Below are 21780 nucleotides of genomic sequence, written 5' to 3'. Positions count from 1 at the left end.
CCCCGCTGTGGCTGACATTTTGACAGGGTGTTGGTGTTGCATCCAAGCCTTGGTGTGGCCACTCGATCTGGACAAAATCACCGCCAATCTCTCGGACTCCTCCGTGATGATTAATGCCTGCAGCGACGTCATTATTAATCCTCAAAACGTTAGAGAATGCACGATATGGTAATCGCAAGTGTTACACTGAACTTACAGGTCGTCATTATCAGGAAAATGGAATGAAAGAATGGTCCAGATTGACCTCGTTGTGATGGCTGCTCCCGGTGTGGATCCGAGAAGAGGAAAGTAGTGGGGCTGAAACGCGGTGATCGGCTAGGTACGTACTCAATGCTGATTGGCCATCATTGGCTGTAGGTATATTTAGGCACCGTCCCTTGCGCATCCTCCCTCCCTCAACTTGACAAACCATCGACAAATGCTGACATTGACAGTTTTGCTTCTTGATGTCGTTTCCTCCCTCCTCCTTCCACAGGGCATACCACCCTCTGCCAGGTACCTCAAGAAGAGCTGACAAATCCATCGTCGATGATCCGCCGCCTTACTACACGTCGAAACGATGTCGGTTGTGCCAGTTCTCGCTGAGAGGGGGTGAAATGGTCGTTACCCGTACTGTAATACGTTGCAAACATCCTGATACTTGTCTCATCGTTGCGTAGAAACTGGACCCGAACGCTTCTCGCCCGAGTTTGCTTTTCGCTTGGACGACACGGGCGAATCTACGCGTCCCCGGACCAACGCGAGGAGGGTTGTGCGGTTTTTCCATTCGTCCTGTCTCAAGTTCAAGCGCTTCATCATCACCGATGACTTACTTGCCGTCACAGAGCACAGCATCGGGCTCTCTGAGCTGGAGGAGCGCCAGCGCCTCAAGCGCATCCAACACTTGCTGGCTCCAAAGATATCCGATCTTCTGTCAGCCAAACTCCCTTTCGAGGTGATGACAATGATTGCCAGCTATCTCGTACGTGAAAGCGCTATGATCACGGCTAAGAACCAGGCAATGTTCAGTCAAGCCTCCGACATCACTGTCGACCTCTCTAAGGATGTATACGCAAGCTACAGTGTGGTGGACGGCGTTCAATACATCAAGAGTTTACGCAACCTCGACACAGACCAGGGTGGGGAATATCACCTTGTTCTAAACGCCAAGCAGAAGAATTCTGTCGACAATATCAGAATTTGCGAGGACCACCTTGGCATTAGATTTGTCCAGTTCCTTCCATCAAGCAGAGTCCCGGTAGTGAAAGGATGGTGGAGGGATATTTTACCCTCATATCCATCTGTATTTGTCCCTCGAGTCAAATTCTCCGCGATACGAGTCGAATCAGATGTAAGCATGCCGCCTGTTTAAGATTCAAGGCTGATATTGCCTCAAGGGTATCAAGCTCAGAAGGATCACCGACGCCTTTGATGACGAGGCAAAATACGTAAACCCTCACATCAGATGGCCAAGTCCCGAATACCCCTCAAACAAGGCCGATCTTATGCTGTATGACTACATTATTGAGGACTTTCCTATAACTCGGAATGTCCGCATGACCTACTTCGACTGCAACGCCCCAGGTGTCACGGGCTACACCATGGTTTGTCAGGGTCACTGGGTGTCTACCATCCACGCCCACGGGAAGGGAGACGACACCGAATTCTACAAAGAGGTCGATGCATGCTTCAGTGATCAGGTCGTAGTCTACATGCCAGTGGATCAAGGGGAATACGTCACCGAAATCCAGCGACGCTGGATGGGGAGACTTATTAGCAGCAACTTCTTCGAACTGGCGGTAAGAGCCCAATCATCTCCGTGTCATTGAATCTTTGGTAACCCCCGCCTCCTAGTTCAAAACGAATCGAGCAAGACATGCCGTCTTTGGATCAGACAAGGAGGGCGTTTTGGGCTTGATCCTAGACACAATCATGAAACCTTCCCAACAGGGCTCACGCATCTACTTCAACAAGATCGCCCCTGAAAACGAGCCCTCTGTCAGGTACATTGCGTGCGATAAAGCATTCGAGGAGCCTATCCGAAATTTGAATCTCGGCCCACGCCCACGCACACGCGACCCTCCCGTTTTCCCGTCCCAGAATCCATGGTTCGCATCTCGATGCAATCTGGAGGGAGTCAAGGAGGTGACCCTATGCAGAGACGTTTCTCTCTCACACAGACCCGTCATTGGAATGCTCGTGCAATATACGGATGGCCATCGGGAGTGCTTGGGACAATTCCGCTTCGACAGGACCCTCAAGACGATCCAGGCTGACCAGAGCGGAGGGTTACATATTAGCCTGCAGATGATGGAGGATGTGGTGATGGAGGATGAGGATTCCACGTACGTGGCGGATGTGTATGGCTTTCCCCTAGGGGATCCATCCATTTGCCCCGAGAACGAGTCCTGGATCGAGGTATCATGGAGCGGCACATTGGAGTGGAAGTTTAGGTGGGCAGACAGTACCGTGACGCACATCCCAGCTGTGCAATGACCGAATTTGGGAGAATGATCTAAGCCATGACGGGTTGGGCAACGCTTTGGATATTTCTTGGGTAATGATTTCATTTTTCTTTCACAAAACTGACAAGTGTCAGGCACGTGAGCAATTTGCTAGCTCTTCTGCTATGTATTAGTGTGTTCTATGCTGTGTGCACGACCAAGATGTCATTGAAAAAGAAGGATACTAGCTCTTCAACATAAGAATGGCATTCAAACACCAATATGCTGTGCTCCAAATTTGTGACATTGAGAATATTTAGAAACCCCAACTGGTTGAGGGGTTGTCTTAATATGACCTAGAGTTTGCACAACTTGGAGTTTCTCACCAATGTCAGCGAATGCACTGCCCTAGATATCCATGATTAGTTTTGATTTTACCTCACTACTTTGTTTGGCCGTGTTTGATCAGATATCCCCTGGCCTGTGACGATAAGCCAGGCACACGATCAATTGCCGTTGCTACGTCATGAACCGGCATTTACCTAGAAATAATGACAAAGAAGTTCTAGGTTTGTTCTGGTTTAAGAAGAACAGCTGGCAAACCTTTGTTAGATTGCAAGGTTAACAGAAGTCTAGACTAGCTACAGAAGCATCATTCACTCAACAGGGAAAGCAAGGGAGAGACTTCAAAATACCTGGTTTTAAATACATTACAAATGATCAATCGCTGTTCATTCTTGTCTACCTATTGCATGCAAGATGCTGTGAACACCCAATATCTGTTGCCATTCATTCCTCGCCATCTTATCGTTTCGGGTTCAGAGCCTCGTTGCCAGCCTGGAAGTCACATACTCCGCACAGCCAATAGACATCCAACATCATTTTTGAGCAACCTGAGACACACAGATAACAGGGCGCAAACCATTGGACCGCACGAACTGACAAGGGATCCTGGCACGCATTGCTAAAGGCCATCCAAAGTTGCATCATCACCAGATACTTGGCGTTGTTGGTTGATGAACGCTCAGCCACGAATCTGCGGCCCGGCGACAGACCCCCCTGCGGGAGGCCGACCAACACCGGTCGCCACCTGGTGATGGGCCCCGACCATAAATCCAGTTTCAAATCGTCTCGGTTCCTGCTCAGAATCTGCCTTGCACTGACGGACAGTGTCGAGGGCGGCTATATATTTCTGGAGCAGCGCCAAATCCCAATCTTGCTTCCTCAAGCACGTCTCGAATCTTGACTACAGAACGCTCTTCCCTTTTCCTTTCGTTTTGGTTACGCGCTCCTCATGGCATCTCCTCAAGAGATAATATTCGAGGACAAAGTCTACCTCGCGTTCAAAGACATCTTCACAGGCCAACGCGCCGAATTCCGCAAGGCCAAGGCCGTGCTACGCATCGTCAGGAAGTACCGAAACCACAGTCCCGTCAGCTCCCTTCTCAAGACCGCCAGCCAGCAGGCTGTGTGCGATTCGCTGTGTCGCTTGCTTAAAGAGGGGGTCTTTCAAAGCGAGGGACCTGCGCCGGTGGTTCCAGAGTCGCCTGCTTCAGAGCTTACTTTCCTTCGAGCTCCGAATTCTGAGCCAGGGACTTGTTCAAAAATGATTCATGGCGTGGTTCCGGAATCGGAACCTGATTCTATGGAGGAGTACGGAGGCAAGTAGCGACTCCCAGCAAGTGGCCAAACAAGACTACTGACGCATCGCTCACAGCTTTATCCGAGTCCAGCGGCGACACTTTGGAGGAACTTGAGCTGGAGCTTGAGCCGGAACTAGACACGCCTGCGTATTATGAGAGCAGATACCCCACCAAGATATCACAGCTCCAAGTTTCCCTCCCCCTCCGCATTCAGAATCTCATCCTGTCTCGCATGCAGGCTATTCTGGAGCTTGCGTGCTTCGAATTTGCCAAGGAAAAGATGCCCGACATCCTTGGTCGCCGCAATTGGCGCTGTTCCAAGGCTGGTGAGCTGAATCTATGGGTGAGGGAGTTTAACAAGAAGATCGCCTTGTTTAAGAGCAACGTCAACAATCCTGGAGGTTACGAAATTTCGGAATGTTTCCAGACAGCCACACACATCCGCCACTACGCCGTCCATCGCAGACACCTCTCCACAGCCGATCTCCAATCCCTGGTAAATAACGCCAAGGGCCTCTGCAAGATTCTCGGAAACAGCCAGGCCTTGGCCCAGATAGAATCGATTTGGGGATATGCGCAAGCCCAAATCTCGAAGTTGGAAACTCTCAAGCAAGATATCGTTGTGGAGCTTGACAGTAGCCTTGACGAAATAACTGCCCGACGGGCAGAGCTTGATCTCTTGGAGGCAGCGAGGATCGCCAAGGCTCATGACAAGCTCAACGGTCACCATGATATTGCAAGTGATGAGTTGGAGAAGATTCTCCTGGACAGACAGATGGTTTTGATGGCGGCTGGCAAAGGGGAAGATAAGAGGGAGGGAGACAAAGCGGACGAATCCGATGCTCTTCTGTCGGAAGAACTGGACGCTCAGCCACCAGAGGAGGCCAAAGTCGAACAGTACCAGCCTTCATCGGGAGGGCTTCACATCTTGCAACAGCGCATCAAGAAGAACATGCTCTTGACTCAGAAGATCTACAACACACTGAGCTCTCTGCCGACATGTCTTCACGCCGTCCGCAGCTCACTTCTATTGCTGTCGCCTATCCTCTTCGGCATTGCCGCTGCATACATCCTTGGGCTTGGTGGGATGGAACACATGTGGGGTGTGCTCTGGTGGGGTGAGTGGTGATTTGAAGCAGTTGCTTGGACCAATTGAGCTCGTTGAAAGGAAGGATTCTTTGTACAAGGCTATGTATAGAAAGTAAATTGGAGTTGTAGCTGTCTGAGGCTCAAGTGCTCAACTGAGGAGGAGCCTGACCGCCAACTACAATGAGATACTTTGGCTCACAAGAGTATTTCCCAAGGGCCCAACCACAGTGGCCTCAACAAGATTTGTGAGAAGAGAAACAAGATCAAGTCGGCAAGCTAATCAAGAAATCTGCATCGTCATCACGACCTCATCGAACCTCCTAGCAACTCACAGAACCCTTCGTTTGATGACTACACGTATGTCCCTGGCCGGCCTCTTGGCAATCGACCCCGGAATCATATCAGGAATTTCCCAAGTCCCACTCACCAGCTCGACATCCCAGACACTGATGATGGCAGCCCCCACAACCGTCATGTGTTTTTGAGCAAAGGCCCTCCCTTTGCACATTGACGGCCCCATGCCCCACGGCCTCAGCGTTCCGTATCGAGCAGTCGTGCTCCCAGTCGTTAGATTTCTCTCGAGAAAACCCTCTGGGATAAACTTGTCTGGATCCACGAATATGGCTGGATCGCTGTTGGTGAGCGAGGTAGGCATAGAGATGAAGGAGCCTGCCTGGAGCTGATGCTCGAGTTCACCGTCTTGGATGGTGGTTGGGCGCTCGACACGTCTGATGATGGCTGGATCATTTCCTATACGGTAGGTTTCAAAGATGCAGGCCTTGAGGAGTTGACAACTGCGGCACAAGCCAGGGACGTCTATCGAGATGATCTCGAGAGGGCTTGTGGTTGAGAGGTTGATGTAGGAAGCCGTCTCCTCCCGGATCCTCTCAATCAGGCCTGGAGTAGCGTACACGAAAGTTGTGAGCCAGGCCAGCATGGGCTGCAGGTTGGCGTTCTGACCCCAGAGGATGGAAAAGTCCCCGGCCGCACGTTCTTGAAGCGACCAGCCCTCTCGCTCATAGATTTTGTTCCTTTCAAAAGGAATGCTACTGGCGTCGGAAAGATTAAACCCCGAGTCTATGGGTTCTCCTCTCTGATGCTGGCCGATGCAGCGATAGAGGGATTGAGTGGGATAGCAATGCAGGCGCCAAAGTCCCTGACCAGGCTGTGAAGGTTGGATTCTACCACTGCAGGAGAACTCTTAAGTCTGTTGAGATGACTCGAAAATCTGCAGAGACCTCCCAGCGCTTCATGTTTTCAACATCAGAAGAGAACGTCACCAATGAGGCTACTCGCTCAGCAACCCGAGCTCTCCCAATAGTCGCTGTGGCGCCGCCCTCATTGAGAAACAGCCTCTCCATCGAAGACAGAAAGTATCTCCACGAGTTCTCAAGCTTCTTTTTAAGAGCTGGCGAGTCAACTCCACCGTAGATGCAAGTGAGGAGGTATACTGGACAGGCTCGGCACTCAGAGCGTGGAGTGACTGCTCCATGAGACGATCCACGCCTGGAAGGTGGACAAGAACCTGGTGCTTTGATGTGAGGACAAAGAGTGATCCACCGAATTTCCGCGCTGCCGAGCTGGATTCATCTCGTTAGAAGTCTCCATATGTTAATTTGGCCTCGCTGGTCACTCACAAGATCCGTCGGCCTATGCCCTCCACGAAGGATATAGCTAACAAGCGCAAGCTCGATCATTGCCCAAACTGTAAACATATTATCAGTTTTAGGCCTAAACATCAATTTGTGCAAATGAAGTGCCAAGGTCAGAACAGCAACAATGGTGCAGGCTACATTGAAGCTGATGCATGCCGACACACCATGGCGGAGAGCCTGGCTTGCAGCTGCGTAGTTCATAGCATACGAGTCTTTCACTAGCCAGTCGATCTTGTGACTGATAATTAAAAAGATTGATGAAAGTGCTTTTTAGCAAAGACTGTCTGCTCGACCTCAAGAGAAGACATTCGAGCGGGGTTCCTTTGTCAGGAGAGCAAAGGATTTGGGGGGTGGTCTAACTCGTGCCAGACAGTTGAGGCGGGGCTGTCTTTAACTCAAAAGCCTCTTCCATATTATAGAACCTAGCTGGGGAGGGGCTAAAGCCCTGATCGCAATGACTTTAATACGTTAGAGGAAGAGTTTAAAGACAAGGCCCAGAGGAGAATGGATATCGCCATGCTGGAAGTGTGTGTCTGGGTTGCTATGGATATTCTCAAGTTTCCCAAACTTAACTAAGAATAGATTTACCTACATCCCATACTGTGACGATAAGTTCATGACATAACAGGGATAACATAAATTGTGATCTGTTAACACATGGCAGCTACCTTAAAAGTGTATTGCGGATCTTGGGGGAACTTAAGCGTCCTTGCATCGTTCTCGTTCAAATGACTCCCCGCTTTTACATGCCGATACCCGAGTACAGTAAGGCGGAGGAGATCTGCCACCAATACGCGAGATTCCAACGGGATGCCATGCCGTCCCTCCCGAGATGCTAGGTTTTTTCAATTCAAAGTGTCCTAGCGCTGATGTAAGAGGCCCCAGCCCACCAGGGGACCTGACTTGAACGAGAACGACAGTGCCGCAACTCTCTATTCCAATTAAAGTAATTCTTTCGATCCGAGTTACAAGCGATGACTTCAATTACGGCTGTGTTATTTCCGTTGGGTCGCCCAGAAGTCCACCCCCCACCGCTTCTTCGAACCCTTGACCAAGCGATGACTTCAATGACAGAATGGCAGGCTCCAGTCTAGGGCCCATGGAGCAACTCATTCGAAGAGGAAGAAGTGGAATCAAGGTGATCAATCCCTGACTGATTGACAAGATCAAGTATTTAAGCACGCCATGAATCCGTCTTGAGAGCAGATATAACCTTCACTCATATCGACACTCAACTGGCTCCTGTACCATAGGGCACCATGATCTTCTCCAAGCAATTTATGACGCTCAGCACCGCGCTTGTTGCTGTATGTATCTCCTCTTACCGTGATCCATGGCCGTGAAAATAGTGGTGGCTGATGTTTGGTATCTTATAACTAGGTTTCCGGCGCAAACAACAACCAGCCATATCCACCCAATGTCACTCTCAGCAACTCCACCACTTCTATGCACCAGCTTAGCAGCGATAGCGAGTTTGCATTTATTCTCGAGGAATACCTTTCTCTCTCCAATGAGGAAGGTGCTGCTACAGGAGAAATTCTTCGAGCCGCCGCACTCATAGAACCCGGAAACATCGAGAGCTGGTACAGAGAGTTCAACTTTCTTGCCGACAAGATTGGTGCTCAAGCCAAGGAGGCAGAGAGCAACAAGGCCTGGGTATCCGCTCGCAAAGCTTATTTCCGATCGTCTTCCTACTACCGGGCTGCCGATTTCTTCTTGCACGGAAACCAGTCTGATCCTCGAATCTACACGCTCTGGGACAAGCAGAGTGAAGCCTTCAACAAGGCCGTCAACCTACTGCCCAAGCCTCCGACCTTTGTCCAACTAAAGGCCACCAACTTCACTGTGCCTGCATACTTCTATCCGGCAGCTCCAGAGCTCCCTCCTGGTAAGGAGGCCGCGCACGGAAAACGACTTCCTACTATAATCGTTGGCACGGGTTATGATGGAAATCAAGAATCATTGTATCATGGCACTTGTCGTGAAGTCACTGCCCGTGGCTGGAACTGCATCACCTACGAGGGTCCAGGTCAGCCCACCGTGCGCCGACAACAGAATATTGGTTTCATTCCGGAATGGTGGGAGGCCGTTACTCCTGTTGTTGACTATGTCCGTCAGCGCAAGGATGTTGACCCCGATCGCGTCGCGCTGATCGGACTGTCCTTTGGTGGGCTTCTCGCGCCTCTGGCCGCTACACGCGAACACCGTCTCGCTGCTGTGGTCGCCATCGACGGATTACTCAACCTTCAACGCTCCATCCTCGAAAAGTTCCCAACTCAGATGGTCGAGCTCTTCACCTCTGGAAACAAGACTGGCTTCAACGAATATGTTGACAAGCTCCTCGCTATTCCTAATATTCCTACTCAATTCAAATGGGGAGTCGACCAAGGTACATGGGCTTGGAACACCACGGATCCTTACACCTGGCTCTCGGGCGTCGGCGAATTCAATCTCGACGAGAAGAAGCTTTCGCAGATCAAATGTCCCGTCTTTGTTGCTTCGGGCCAAGATGACCATATTGCGCCCGGGCAGCCAGAGGAGATGGCGAGACTTTTGGGCAAAAAGTCTCACTATTTCTTATTCGAGACTGAGCTAGGTGCTGGAGAGCATTGTGCTCTTGGTGCCGAGCAGCAGCTAGCTTTCAAGACGCTGGGTTGGCTTGATGAGGTGTTTGCCAAGGTTAAGACATTGTCCTAACTGTCTGATATATTATAGCCAGCGTGGCAAGGAAATAAATGGTCAAATTGCGTCAGCAACTCGCTATAACAATCCGTCACCGCTTGTCTTTCTAGTCCACCCTCCAGCCTTGTAGATTCTGAACAGCCCGTTGTGAGGATCTAACCGAAGACCCTCGAATAGGATACATGACTCAAACAACCTCTTTAAATTCCTAATACGGATATGATCCGCTCCCATAGCAGCATCTCGGCATGAACTCAGGGTTCTATGCTTGGAATCGGAACTGAGGGTCCCGAGAGCTAGTAATACCCTCTGTAGAACCACTTGGCTTACCATAAAGCCTATCACGGCGCCGGTTCTCCCACCTCATCCACAGAGCATAGGCAGTAGTCGCAGAGATGGAGATGGCACACATTCCAATGTTTGTCTTTAGTGCAGTGCTGTACCTCGGTGCCTCCCACTTCAGGTAGATGTTGCTTGACAGGAACCCACCACAGTTGCCAAAAGCTACAAACATGCCGCTTGTTAGGGCTCGGGCGTTCAGGTTGGGGATGTTGGCTACCGTCCATGTGGCACTGATCGGGGTGCTAGGGTATGCCTGTCGCAAGTGTAAGCAGTTTGGTTTCTTGCAGTGTCAAAGCCTGGGATACCTACACCGACGGTGCACAGAAACATTGCAAAGTAGAGCACAGCCAAATTGTCAGTGCTGACAGTGAAGAGTAGAAGATATCCAACAAGACTGACGACATCAGAGAAGGCGCTGTGAAGTCCCCTCTCAAGTGATCCGACGACTTGCACCAGAGAAAGAGCAAAACGGCTCCTGTCAAAGCTGGCGCAACTGTGTACTGAAGTATTGGGTCAGCTTGTACTCTAGAGTCAGGGTGGTCGAGAAATCACCCACAAGTTGCGTCTTCACCACGCCATGGCCCAAACGCCTCACAACCATGGCCAGGAAGTTTGCGTTGGAGGTCAGAATAACTCCCATGATGAAAGAAAGCACGACACGGATGTATCCATGCGGTGTGGCAAACTCGGACAGCGACTCTCTCCAGCTGAACTCTGTCGAAAGACTCTGGACTGAGTCGTGCTCCAATCGTAGAACAGCGACTTCTTTCTCGGTCGGGTTGAGGAACCAAGCTGATTGTGTGTCGACAGGGAGCACGAGGAAGGATATGATGGACCAGAGGGCCGTCATGCCACCTTCAAGGAAGAACAAGTAGGACCAGCGAAAGTAGCCACTGCTCGGTGTGACTTGGAACATGCCGTAGGCGAGGAGACCCCCAAAGGCTGAAGACGCAGTCAAGGCGGCGTAGAAGATGCCGATTCGACTAGCCAGTTCCTTTCGAGTATACCAAATGGAGAGGTAGTAAATGACCCTTGGCGAAACAAATGAGTCAGTACCGCCTTTACTCTGCCAAAGATGCGGGGGCTTACGATCCAAGAAACCCAGACTCAAAAGTGCCCACAAAGACACGGCAGACGATCAGATGATGATATTCCTTGACCCAGCCGGTAGCTAAGGAGGCCACACCAAAGACAAACAACATTCCCGAGATGGTGTATTTGGCACCAATGATGCGAGTCAACATGGCAATGACAGGCCCGAATACGACGAATGGGATCTGGTAGAAGGTGAGAACATCGTTGTACTGCCTTCCGACCATGTTCAGATCAGCTTCAAGGCCAGCAGTATTGGCGTTGGCCAGATTGCTGCGATCTAGCGAGCTATTCATCCCGGTCAGTCAAATGTGCTGTTACTAGGGATCGTTACTGGGCATTACTTCATCAGATATCCGATAGCCAAGATAGGAATAAGGATGAAATCGGCCTTTCGCCTCAGAGACCGGACGACAGCTTCGTCGAGGTGGAGATCGGCAACCCCGTTGTCGACCTCGATGTCTAGGTCTTTAGAGGGGCTCTTTTGAAGCTCAAGATCTTCCGACGGCTTAGTACCCATCGTGGCAGGGTTGGTAATAGTCATGATGGCCAGAAAAGTAACTGTAAAGGCGAATTAATGAACCAGATCTAATATGACTAGATTGGAAGCTCAACTCACTCAAGCTTCTTATGCAGTCTTATACCCCATCGCAACCACCATATCTGATATTGAACCCATCTCCATCTAGTTAAGCTTATCTCTCCGCAAGTTCCAAGCAGATCCCATACCACCACAAGATACCGATAAGCTCTATCATCGGATGAGCCGAAGAAGCCGATCAACCCCCGCACTTATCCAGGCCAAACTCCGATCGCTTCCGACGGAAAAGCCGGTATTTCTGAAGACCAGCATCCTCCTGTACCGACTGATATCACTTCATGTTATGAATTCGAGCATGAGTACCAGCCAACGACGAAGAGTCCCCCGACGAACTCCACAAGCTTGTGGGACGTGGTATGCTCCCCAGACCTGTCATGACGATCCCCCGCAAAATCTGACACCGTGATTACCACCCAGCCGGCGCCGAAAGACCAAGTGCGATGGAGTACGGCCTCGCTGCAGGTTCTGTGCATCGGCTGGAGTTCCGTGCCTTTGGCCATCCTCTCCACAACCCGAGTTGATACCATCACCTCAGGAGCACCAGGTTGATACTCCGGTGTCCATACCGTCATCAGGAACCGCTATCTGCCCTGATGTGAGCGATACTGCCATGAGCCGCAAAGCTGTGCGGCGTTGCTTTGAGCTCTTCTTTACCAGACATTTTGCATCCGACTTTTGCTCTTTTGATTATCGTCCTGATTTCGAAGCCAACTATCACCGTAAACCCTTCCTTGTGTACTCCATCATCTGCCTCTGTGCACGGCACCTCACCCCAGAGGAAGCGGCCGAAGGGTTCCAATTATCCAGCGGGGACGAAGTCTGGAGGCGTTATTCGCAGATGGCTCGGTCCAAGGCCAAAGCTGCATCGGATGAACCGAGTGGTAGGGCACCATTATGCAATTGCTCGCCCATAGTCACCACTTCGGTCGCTAATCTCTCACAGTCGCTCACATCCAAGGATATCTAGTCCTAGCCGTTGCCGAGCTTCTCGCCGGCTCTGGATCTCGGCACTGGATGTACGCCGGGACGGCTATTCGGATGGCCCAGATCATGCGCCTCAACAAGGATTACCATCAGAGGTATGGCCCAAGAGAGCAAGAGATCCGACGCCGCACGTATTGGGCATGCTTGCTCCTCGACAGAGCCCTAGCATCCCTCTTGTGCAAGCCGCATTGCCTATCGGAAGTGAATATCGGAATAGCCCTCCCGAGCACAGATACGTCCCTTGCCTACCAGGAGGGGTCAAGAGGATTGACTCTTGAAGGGATCCAGTCCTTTGCGGGATACCCTTCGGAGATCGGTCTAGCTCCTTATTTCATCCGCACCGTCTACCTCTGGGGCAAGCTGGCTGACTTTAACGTCTGTTGTCGGAGGAACCTTGACAAGCATCCTCCCACTGACCCGCAGAGTCTATTCTTCCAACTAACCTCGACCCTCCAAGATTGGCTCTCATCCTTGGGACCCAGCTTGCAGTGGAGCATCCAGAACTACCATAACCATTGTGATCTTGGCCAGGGGCTAAGCTTTGCCTCGATGCACATGCTACTACGAAGTTCACTGTGTGTGGCTCACCAAGCATATCTACCACAGCTGGACGGATTTACTGTTCTCTGTGAACGTATGGACGCAGCTGGCTGGTCATACTTTCATCGTGAAAACTGTCTTATCGAGATATGCGTCCCAAATGCCATGGCTATCGGCGAGATGCTCATCGCAATACTGGAGTCAGATCGGCCTAGTCAAGCCGCACTCCAATCGATATGGGTCGCCGCTTCAATCCTCTCAGCGGTAAACACCTATCTTTGGGTCATCTATGCTGGCGATGAAACCTTTTCGGCCGAACAGACAGTCAATCAGGCCAAATCGTATCTAGAAACGATCCGTCGTATCTTTATCTCCTGGCAACATGACTGGAAGGTGGCTAAACGCTGGCTCTCGGCTTTGAATGCCATGCAAGCCATGTACCGAGCCGCATATCTCGGTGATCTAGCCCACGAACCCACCGCCGAAGCCTCTGATTCGTCTGGAGAGGACGCATCCCGGGACTTCAGGCCTGAACCAGGAGACGGCTTTCCTTCCGTGGTGGACTTGCCCGATCTCTACGCCTCACTGCGCCTAGTTGCGTGTGACTCGTCGGCAATGCCGATGGACGTCGGAGCCGTGTGGTTACAGCTGTCAACAGGTTGGCCCTGTGACCCCGGGGGTATTTTCGATCTATTCCCGGCTTAGAAACGCTTTCGACTCTTGGCCCGAGGGAATTTATGATGCCGATCGGCTATTCATATAGCTACCGATCAACAAGCATCCCTGAGGAAGCTGACCGAAGGTCGGATGACATAAATACAAAGTATTGGCCGCTGGCGTCACATTTGCAACATAATCCCAAACAAAAAAGACCTCTTTCCTATAACAAAGTCTATCAACATGGCACCCGCTCTCACCACCGAAACCCCAAGCAACTCGAGCTCTGCTCATGCCCTTCAGAATCCGATCGATCCCAGCTTTCTTGATCGTCTAGACAAGGACTTTGTCGAATACTACAATCTTCACCTCGCGAACAAGCCAGCGACTCACTCCGTCTCCATTGCCGACATTCGCGCCAACCCCAAGAAGTATGCCTCACCTTGGTGCCGTGACTTCTCCAACGAGCCTTTTGTCAAAGATATCAAGATCAAATCAGACGATGGCCAGGAGATCACTGCGAGATGCTATCACCCCGACGCCAGCAAGTCGCCATTTGGCCAGGGACCCTACCCAGTTCACATCAACTTTCATGGTATGTTGCATCATCCCCTTTGCCATGGTCAGGACTGACAGTCTTACGCTCCATAGGCGGAGGATTCACCTTTGGCGACCTGACTGGGGATGCCAAACTTTGCATGGAGTGGCGGAATCGACTTGGGATTATGGTTATGGATGTCAATTATAGACACTGCCCTGGTTCGTTCCCTACTATCTCATCTGCTGCAGCTACTGACTCTGCATGGCAGAGAACGCCTTTGGAAAAGGGCACGACGACGCCTGGGCGGCTATCCGTTGGGTGAGTTGTAAATTCCATTCCATTGTAGCCTTTTTATATCCGGTACTGACGTCTTAACGCAGGTGCATCGCCACGGGAGTGAGATTAACATTCGTCCAGACTCCATCTCGATCGGAGGCATCTCCGCCGGGGGAACACTGAGCGCCGTCGCCCAGCAACTCGCGCGTGACCACGGGCTTCCTTTAAAGCTAGGTAAGGGATTAGAGTCACTGTTGTCCCTTGGCTAACCACTCTCTAGCTGTTCTGGCGGTTCCTTGCACAGTCATCCATGATACACCCGCCACCCCGGAAGAAAGCCCCTTCGCATCCTTTGCCGAGAACGCCCTGGCACCCTGCCTCAATTGGAAACGTATCGTCTACTTCCGGGACCATTGGGCTCCCACGACTGAGGAGGAGAGAGCCGCCTTCTTTGCAAGGGGAGAGGCTTTCCTGAGTCCCCTCAAGGGAGACTTGACTGGGGTTTGTGACACCTTTGTCTGCACCGCAGGCTGTGATCCTCTTCGAGACGAGGGCGAGCAGTATGGACGGCGCCTCGTGGAGTCGGGTGTAAAAACTACAGTGCGGCGCTATACGGGTGTGCCTCATCCCTTTATGCACATGGCCGGTGTGCGAAAGGCCCAAATGTTTATGGATGATGTTACTGCAGAGTTGAAGAGAGTTCACCACGCCTAGATTGATAGAGTATGGTAATAGAGCTCCGTTGCTACATTTGAATTCGCTGGATTATCATAAGTCTTGTTTCGAAGACAGTGGTGCCTTGAAAGAGGTAGTCAAATTCAAACTGTTATGAAGAGACACTATAAAGAGGTAAAAGTTAGGGCATGTGAGAAATACTACGAAGCCAGGTAACAGAGAGAAAATAAGAAAAGTCGTGCCTATTAAGTATATATCTTGTACTCCCATACTGTGCCATGAAAAAGGCCACCTTGGCTAGCACACGCGATATTCAGAGAGCTTCATACACCACGATCTTGGTCGGGAATGTAAGGGATGTAAGACGTTTGATAGACCAGAACGAAACGGACAGTGTAAATGTCGGGGGTTGGTCTCGCGATGAAGGACCGATAACGGAGGCTAAGATCGGGATATCCGAGCCCCTGAGATGCAATCCGATCAACGTTGGCGTCTATGACAGGGACTTGAGCCTCTGCTACAGATAAATATCATCCCTAACGCTCGAAATATTTTCTCTGCTATCTAAGTAAAATGAAATCAAGACCTATCTCAAATATTATTGGCAAACACGTCATATCATTGGGATCATCAACATGGACACCGCTCAGCATGCAAAGCGCAGAATAGTGGTGATAGGGTATGAAAACACTAAAATTCCTTATTCAGTACTAATCCACAATAGAGCTGGAATCATCGGACTTACCTGTGCCCTGAGCATACAGTCAAAGTTGGCCGAACAGCATCTTGACCATCAGTATCTCGTCATGATAGTGTCCCGGGACTTCCCCACCTGCACACCAGGAGCTCCCACTTCACATGCAGTTGACTATGCATCTGTTTGGGCGGGAGCTCACGTTCGACCAATCCCTGCGTCAACACCCCAACTCGCTCGTGAAGCGGCCTGGCTGAAACAAACTGTCCAGCATCTCAGAGTCCAAGCAGAGCGAGAGCCGTGGATCGGTATCACGCCTCTTCCTGGCGTGGAATATCTCGAGGCCCCGGACGAAGCATATCAGACATGGCTTGGTGGCTCCTTTGAGGATGAGACGGGGTTGATGGGATTTCGTGAGCTGCCAACATCCGCTCTCCCTCAAGGCGTGGCCCTAGGCTTCGAGTACCAAACTTTCTGCCTCAACGCCCCGGTTTACTGCACCGGACTGTTGAGAAAGTTTCTTCTCCAAGGAGGCCGCACCTTGAAAAGAAACTTGGCCAGTGAATGGGAGGGGTTCTCGGTGGCTCCACATGTCGCTGCCGTGATCAATGCCAGCGGCGTGGGCTTTGGGGACCCCAAATGTTTCCCGACGCGAGGTACGCAGTTTTCCCCAGAATCCCTGGGACTTTTTCTTGAGTCGGCTTGCCTGATTCGATTCTGTACTAACCCTGAATCGACAGGCCAAATCGTTCTCACAAACCTCAGCGGCTTTTCCAAGACCATCACCCGACAATGCAAGGATGGAAGTTGGAGCTTTGTCATTCCTCGGTTGTTTGATGGTGGCACCATCATTGGAGGTACAAAAGAGCCAAATAACTGGGAGACGGAACCGCATCTCGACACAAGGGAGGAGTTGATGGAAGCCGCCAAGGGGCTGGATCCTGGTCTTGCTGCCTCACTGGAGGGCTACAAGGGGGATAAAAGTCCCCATGTTATAGCAGATGTGGTGGGACGTCGACCGACCCGAGATGGAGGTATGCGTCTTCAGGTTGAGAGAAATTCGTCTTTGGGGGAGGATACTCGAGCAGTTGTACATGCTTATGGGGCTGGAGGGAGGGGTTATGAACTATCGTGGGGTGTCGCGCAAGAAGTGACAAGTCTGGTCATGAAGGAATTGAACACGTCCAACGGAGCCAAGATCCGGCCATTTAAGCTATAGAGCCGATGGAATAAAAATGGAATGCCTAGGTAGCAGTTCTGAATTCCGGGGAAGCTTCAAGTTGTCGACAACGGCTTTCAACTTGATCTCGTCTCTGACATGAATGATGATTGGCATAACCAGCGCAAATTTCAGGACAACATGTAGACCCCAGCAAAACCCAAAAGGGCGATGTTAATTGCACCTTCCAGATGTGACTGTGAACAGTCACATGTGATATCTTTGTGACAACAAACCCTCAATGTGCATGGTCATATATCACATCTCATCGATGCGCATAAGATGTGTGCACGTGTTGCAGGGTCCTTCACTACCTGTAATTTATCAGATCTCTTTTCTACATGTACCTTTAACGCCACTGTAGAGACCCTGCCCTGCCTATCTTGGGTAAGAATTACCATGAATTCCACTGTCACGGCTGACCCTGGCCGACTCCGATCTAGATGTTGTCGGAGTGGGTAGTCATGTGACCAGTTTCAGTCAGCAATCTCTGATATTGGTATCACGTGATGGCAGCGCCTTTATCGATAAGATAAGTGTCTCGTGACGCAATGAGACGAGGACATGAAGCACCTTGAACTTGGAAGCATCTCAAGACGGCGCTTGAGCCACTTTTGAATTATTATCCCTTCGAAATTATTACTATGGACTTGGTAAGTGAGCGGATTATGAAGAGACAAATGTTCCGATCCGCCTCTAGAGAAATACATGTTGGAAGAACTCTTACCCTACACGACCTGCAGGAAGTCAGCTGTCTCTGAGGAAGAAATGCCTGGCAGTACAATAGAGCGCAGAATAAACCGCCTGTTGATTAACTCATTACATGTTGGAAACTGGGCTTTGCCAGTTATTTTTCCCACTTTATAGAAGCGAGTTGAACATGAAAATCTGTTTCTAGTTGGGTGTGTCATCAGAAAATGCCGAAAACCTACGCACGGCCGCAATGTTTGGGATTGGCAACGCATGAGCCCTCGTCCCTGCTTATCCCTTGAAGTAACTTCGTCTCAGATCTGCCCCCTTGTCACACATTTCATCTCATCAACCAAGTTTGTGGACTCCCTTTTAGACACACCCTTACTTGACAGCAATTTGGTTTATAATTTCATCGATCGTCTCATTAAAAGAACAAAGAACATCTTCGTACATAGACTACATATGAACTAACGGCAGTGATTGCGGTGCTTCCCACCCGCTGGATATCTTTGAAGCCTGTCACTGCTGTCGTGGAATTAAACGAGACCCTCATGGCCCCTTTTGAATATTGTCGTACCCTGGAATTTTTTTCCTTCCTTTTTCTTTTTATAAAGTGTCTAACTGCTCAAGTGCCTCTGGGATGCACTGGTTCTGAATAGTCCGGACCAGAATCCTTGTCGGATAAAGTTGCTTGATCGTATTTAATGTTGACCTAATTGGCGTCAGTATATGAATATGATGAGAGAGTCACCGAGCACTGACAGCTGTTGTTCTAATGATTCCGTTGTATGTCATGATCTCCTCTTCGCTGCCATTGGGAGAGTGGCCACGGATCTCGGTATGCGTCTTGCTCATATGCATATCCTTGAGAGGGAATGATGCCGTGGTGGACTTGTTCCCTTGGCGCAGCCCGGTGCCAGTCCCGTATCTGCTACCGGGGGTGTAATTATTGCCAGTGTCTTTGCTGCTGTTGTTGGAGAAGAGGCCAGGGAACATCCTGCGGAACAGAGGTCGCAAGGCTGGGCCGCAGCAGGCGATGATGGCCAGGTTGACCTCGATGCTGCTGAGGGTGTCGCCGAGCGTGTGTCGCGAGTCGTAGCCCTTGACGTAGAACTTTTTACGCAGCTCGTGGACACGAACGATGGCGACGATGCTGACACTAAGAGACGGAGAGATTTAGACGCGTTGAGCGATGACGGGCGTGAGGGTGATACTTACACTCCACCCATGAGGAAGACAACAATCAAGCCAATCTTGGCAGCAATGCGCATCTTGAGTCCGAGGAAAATCCAGAAGGGGAGCAAGAGAACAAGAAAGTCGGTAATAATCGTGATGATAGCCGTCACGATGTAGAACAGGGGGCCATCAATCTGGCGCTCCCTTTTCACAGAGAGATCCCAGTATGCATTAATCGGGATAGTCTGGAAGATAACAGTGAGGAAGACGGCGATCATCATGGTGATGTTGAAAATATTGAGTCCATAAATTGCGAATCGAATGCTGCGGCGATGTCCTCCTAGTCGTAGCAGGAAGATAAGGACGGACGATTTGACGAGGGCGAGGATCGGGTTGTAGAGGACCTGCATGATCCAGTTCCAGAATAGCATCGGCTCGACATCATACGTGGGGGGGAGATCAGCCGTCTGGAAGCCAATGTATTCGTATTTGATAACTAGATATGGTTAACATCTATTCTCATTGACGATAACATGGGATGATGATCGACTTACACATGTAGTAGGGCACGGTCAGTGCAACAGAGAAGGCCTGTAATGTGGAGAGGGGATCGTCAGTCAGCCTCAGAGAAAGATCTACAGATCAGCAATGTCAGGGAAGATCCCTTACCATGGCGGCGGTAGCTAGCCAATCGTCTAAAAAAACAGTCAGATGTTAGCAGAGTTGCAATTGCGATTAACTTTCAGTGACATGTTTCGGATATGGTGAATGTGTTGGTTGGTTGCACATACCCATTCCCAGCTGCTTGGTACTGAACCTCGAGTACATGCGGAACCCCCAGGTGAGCAGGGCTAGAGTCATGGCGAGGAAGATGATGGCGATTGCGCCCTGCTGCATGGGCGTCGTGCCCAGCTCGCCGACGGGGACATAGCCGCGCGTTTGCACTTCTGAGATGCCACCACCAACAGCAGCGGCGGAGTCGACGTTGACGGCGACCATGCTGTCGGGATTTTTTTTGCTTGTTTCTGCGGGTAAAAAGAATGGATGGAAGCAAGGGAGAAAAAAGAGTGCTTCTGGAAAAGGAGGGGAACGGGAGGGTTCAAGAGGACTTGGCAACCAACACGCAAAAGAACCTTCAACCGAAGAGTTAAGGGGGCGTCCCTTTCTCACGCACACACACACTCTCTCTTTCTCTCCGTTTCGCGTCACATTCAAACGTTCGGCCGCCCGTTTAGCTAGCTGGCTGGGCTGACTCAATGGGTAATATACAAAGCACTTCTTGACACATGCACGAAGCTACACGGTCAATTTCATTCTCCCGGTGCTATAGCAAGACCAAAAAGAGAAGGGCATTTCAGCTTCCGCTGTTAGTGACCCTCCCAGCTGCTCGCCCTTGCTTGGAACTAAATACACCAACCAAAAGTCAAAAGATGACGGTCTCGACGACGAAACTTTGCCTAGTCCGTCACTCGGTGGCTTGCCGTAGCGGGTTGTAGGCTGTTTCTCTTTTCCCCCTCCTACTGCTTTTTCAGCCTGGCGCCGGCATTAACATGAGTGTTAATAATTAGCAAGAAAATACTTGGAAAAAAAAAAACTTGCGCGCTTTGCGGAACCCGACCCGGGGCCGCCAAGATCTGAGGCCGTGACTTTGGTAGGTTGCTAATGCGGCACTAGCTCAGGGGAAAGAGAAGCTGGGGGAATTCGGGTCGCGTCGAGGGATAATAAAGTACCCGATGCTGTAGGTCTCGGCCTCTGTTGGAACATGGTTCAACTGCCCTGACAGGTTCGCGATGCTACCTTGTCATGCATCTTCAAGGATCATGACCGACCTTCCGAGCACTTGCTTATATTAAAGAGTTGGGTCTCTCCATGAGCCAAGCGTTCATTCAAAAGATCTGACTCGTTTTTGCGCTCGCGGCAGTGAATTCTTTAGCGGAACGGGACCACACAAGCTGAGGCTTTGTGGCTTTTCTGCCTCAGCCGTCACAGATGGGAATTCCGTCCCTCATCCATGACAATTTAGCAATACGCACTGCTGACACTGGGCCCTTTTTAGTACCCTCTTAGCGCGAGACGGGCCCTTCAGCCGTCGCGCCGGCCAAGAGGCGGGGAGATGAGTCCGGCCACGATCTAGACTAGAAATCGCCTCGAAGCGAAGCGGGCGGGCGGGCGACCCCAAGCCCGACCCCGGACGATTTCACAATCCCGGCAAAGGACGCGAGTCTAGGGGACCTGGGCCAGTAACGACCAACGCTTTCAGCCTCGGGACTTGTGGGACAGGGCTTCTGTCATTGGAAACAAGCATAAAGGCTGAGTTGCTAGTGGAGCGCAAAAGCCAGCCGCCCCCAAAAGACCCTTGACCCCAAGCACCATTCCCTTCTGACAGGGTCTGGTCAAAGCTTGCTGCTGACTCTTGGCCTACGTTAGTTAGCCAACATCCCGAGAGAGACGAGGACTCGCCAGAGAGGCAACAGTCCCCCAAGGATGACAATCCCGGCTCCCCATGCCAGATACAGAGATGCAGGCGAGTCAGTGCCCCTGATACCGTGCATATCATCCATGACCCAGCATGCATTAGGCTAAACACAAGGGGCCCTAGTTGCGGTATATCTCTCCAAGAGCGTGTTGGTTCGCAACCTCACGCGCACTGCCCAACGCGTGTGAAGCTGTCGCAGTCGCAGCAGCCGCCGTTTGGCCTCCCGCAACCGTTGCATAGCATAGCCCTCTTCCCTCTCATCTCACCTGTTCTAATTTCCGTTGTTTCCGCATCCAGCGTTCCGGTCCGAGGCCATCATGGA

At 50.9% G+C, this 21780-nt stretch overlaps 8 protein-coding genes and 1 pseudogene across 9 annotated transcripts, besides 1 other annotated feature; 6 read left to right on the top strand and 3 right to left on the bottom strand.

Moving 5' to 3' along the window:
• The first annotated feature begins 434 nt into the window (after nt 1–434).
• Nucleotides 435–2475, top strand: NCS54_01172800 (annotated as a pseudogene). Its single transcript has 4 exons — nt 435–609; nt 660–1330; nt 1377–1778; nt 1834–2475.
• Nucleotides 435–2475: a sequence feature.
• Nucleotides 2476–3717: 1242 nt separating this feature from the next.
• Nucleotides 3718–5195, top strand: NCS54_01172700 (Hypothetical protein; the record flags this gene model as incomplete). Its single annotated transcript, XM_053156993.1, has 2 exons — nt 3718–4084; nt 4141–5195. 2 exons carry the CDS (start codon nt 3718–3720, stop codon nt 5193–5195), a joined length of 1422 nt encoding a protein of 473 aa, XP_053012968.1.
• Nucleotides 5196–5483: 288 nt separating this feature from the next.
• Nucleotides 5484–6092, bottom strand: NCS54_01172600 (Hypothetical protein; the record flags this gene model as incomplete). The annotated part of the gene is made up of 1 exon (XM_053156992.1): nt 5484–6092. The coding sequence occupies one exon, from the start codon at nt 6090–6092 to the stop codon at nt 5484–5486; it is 609 nt and encodes a 202-aa protein (XP_053012967.1).
• Nucleotides 6093–8069: 1977 nt separating this feature from the next.
• Nucleotides 8070–9507, top strand: NCS54_01172500 (Peptidase-S9 domain-containing protein; the record flags this gene model as incomplete). Its single annotated transcript, XM_053156991.1, has 2 exons — nt 8070–8117; nt 8191–9507. 2 exons carry the CDS (start codon nt 8070–8072, stop codon nt 9505–9507), a joined length of 1365 nt encoding a protein of 454 aa, XP_053012966.1.
• Nucleotides 9508–9754: 247 nt separating this feature from the next.
• Nucleotides 9755–11446, bottom strand: NCS54_01172400 (MFS domain-containing protein; the record flags this gene model as incomplete). Its single annotated transcript, XM_053156990.1, has 5 exons — nt 9755–10087; nt 10144–10334; nt 10387–10865; nt 10924–11214; nt 11271–11446. 5 exons carry the CDS (start codon nt 11444–11446, stop codon nt 9755–9757), a joined length of 1470 nt encoding a protein of 489 aa, XP_053012965.1.
• A 691-nt stretch (nt 11447–12137) lies between these two features.
• NCS54_01172300 (Zn(2)-C6 fungal-type domain-containing protein) lies at nt 12138–13756 on the top strand (the record flags this gene model as incomplete). The annotated part of the gene is made up of 2 exons (XM_053156989.1): nt 12138–12408; nt 12471–13756. The coding sequence occupies 2 exons, from the start codon at nt 12138–12140 to the stop codon at nt 13754–13756; spliced, it is 1557 nt and encodes a 518-aa protein (XP_053012964.1).
• Nucleotides 13757–13951: 195 nt separating this feature from the next.
• Nucleotides 13952–15239, top strand: NCS54_01172200 (Abhydrolase-3 domain-containing protein; the record flags this gene model as incomplete). Its single annotated transcript, XM_053156988.1, has 5 exons — nt 13952–14303; nt 14360–14467; nt 14518–14567; nt 14630–14759; nt 14806–15239. 5 exons carry the CDS (start codon nt 13952–13954, stop codon nt 15237–15239), a joined length of 1074 nt encoding a protein of 357 aa, XP_053012963.1.
• Nucleotides 15240–15835: 596 nt separating this feature from the next.
• NCS54_01172100 (DAO domain-containing protein) lies at nt 15836–17113 on the top strand (the record flags this gene model as incomplete). The annotated part of the gene is made up of 3 exons (XM_053156987.1): nt 15836–15879; nt 15925–16550; nt 16635–17113. The coding sequence occupies 3 exons, from the start codon at nt 15836–15838 to the stop codon at nt 17111–17113; spliced, it is 1149 nt and encodes a 382-aa protein (XP_053012962.1).
• Nucleotides 17114–18431: 1318 nt separating this feature from the next.
• NCS54_01172000 (Hypothetical protein) lies at nt 18432–19981 on the bottom strand (the record flags this gene model as incomplete). Its single annotated transcript, XM_053156986.1, has 5 exons — nt 18432–18518; nt 18569–18965; nt 19025–19478; nt 19537–19617; nt 19774–19981. 5 exons carry the CDS (start codon nt 19979–19981, stop codon nt 18432–18434), a joined length of 1227 nt encoding a protein of 408 aa, XP_053012961.1.
• Nucleotides 19982–21780: the final 1799 nt, after the last annotated feature.

The sequence above is a fragment of the Fusarium falciforme genome, chromosome 9 (genome assembly GCF_026873545.1).
Source record: "Fusarium falciforme chromosome 9, complete sequence".
Lineage (NCBI taxonomy): Eukaryota > Fungi > Ascomycota > Sordariomycetes > Hypocreales > Nectriaceae > Fusarium > Fusarium falciforme.
This window is presented reverse-complemented; position numbering and strand designations above follow the sequence as displayed.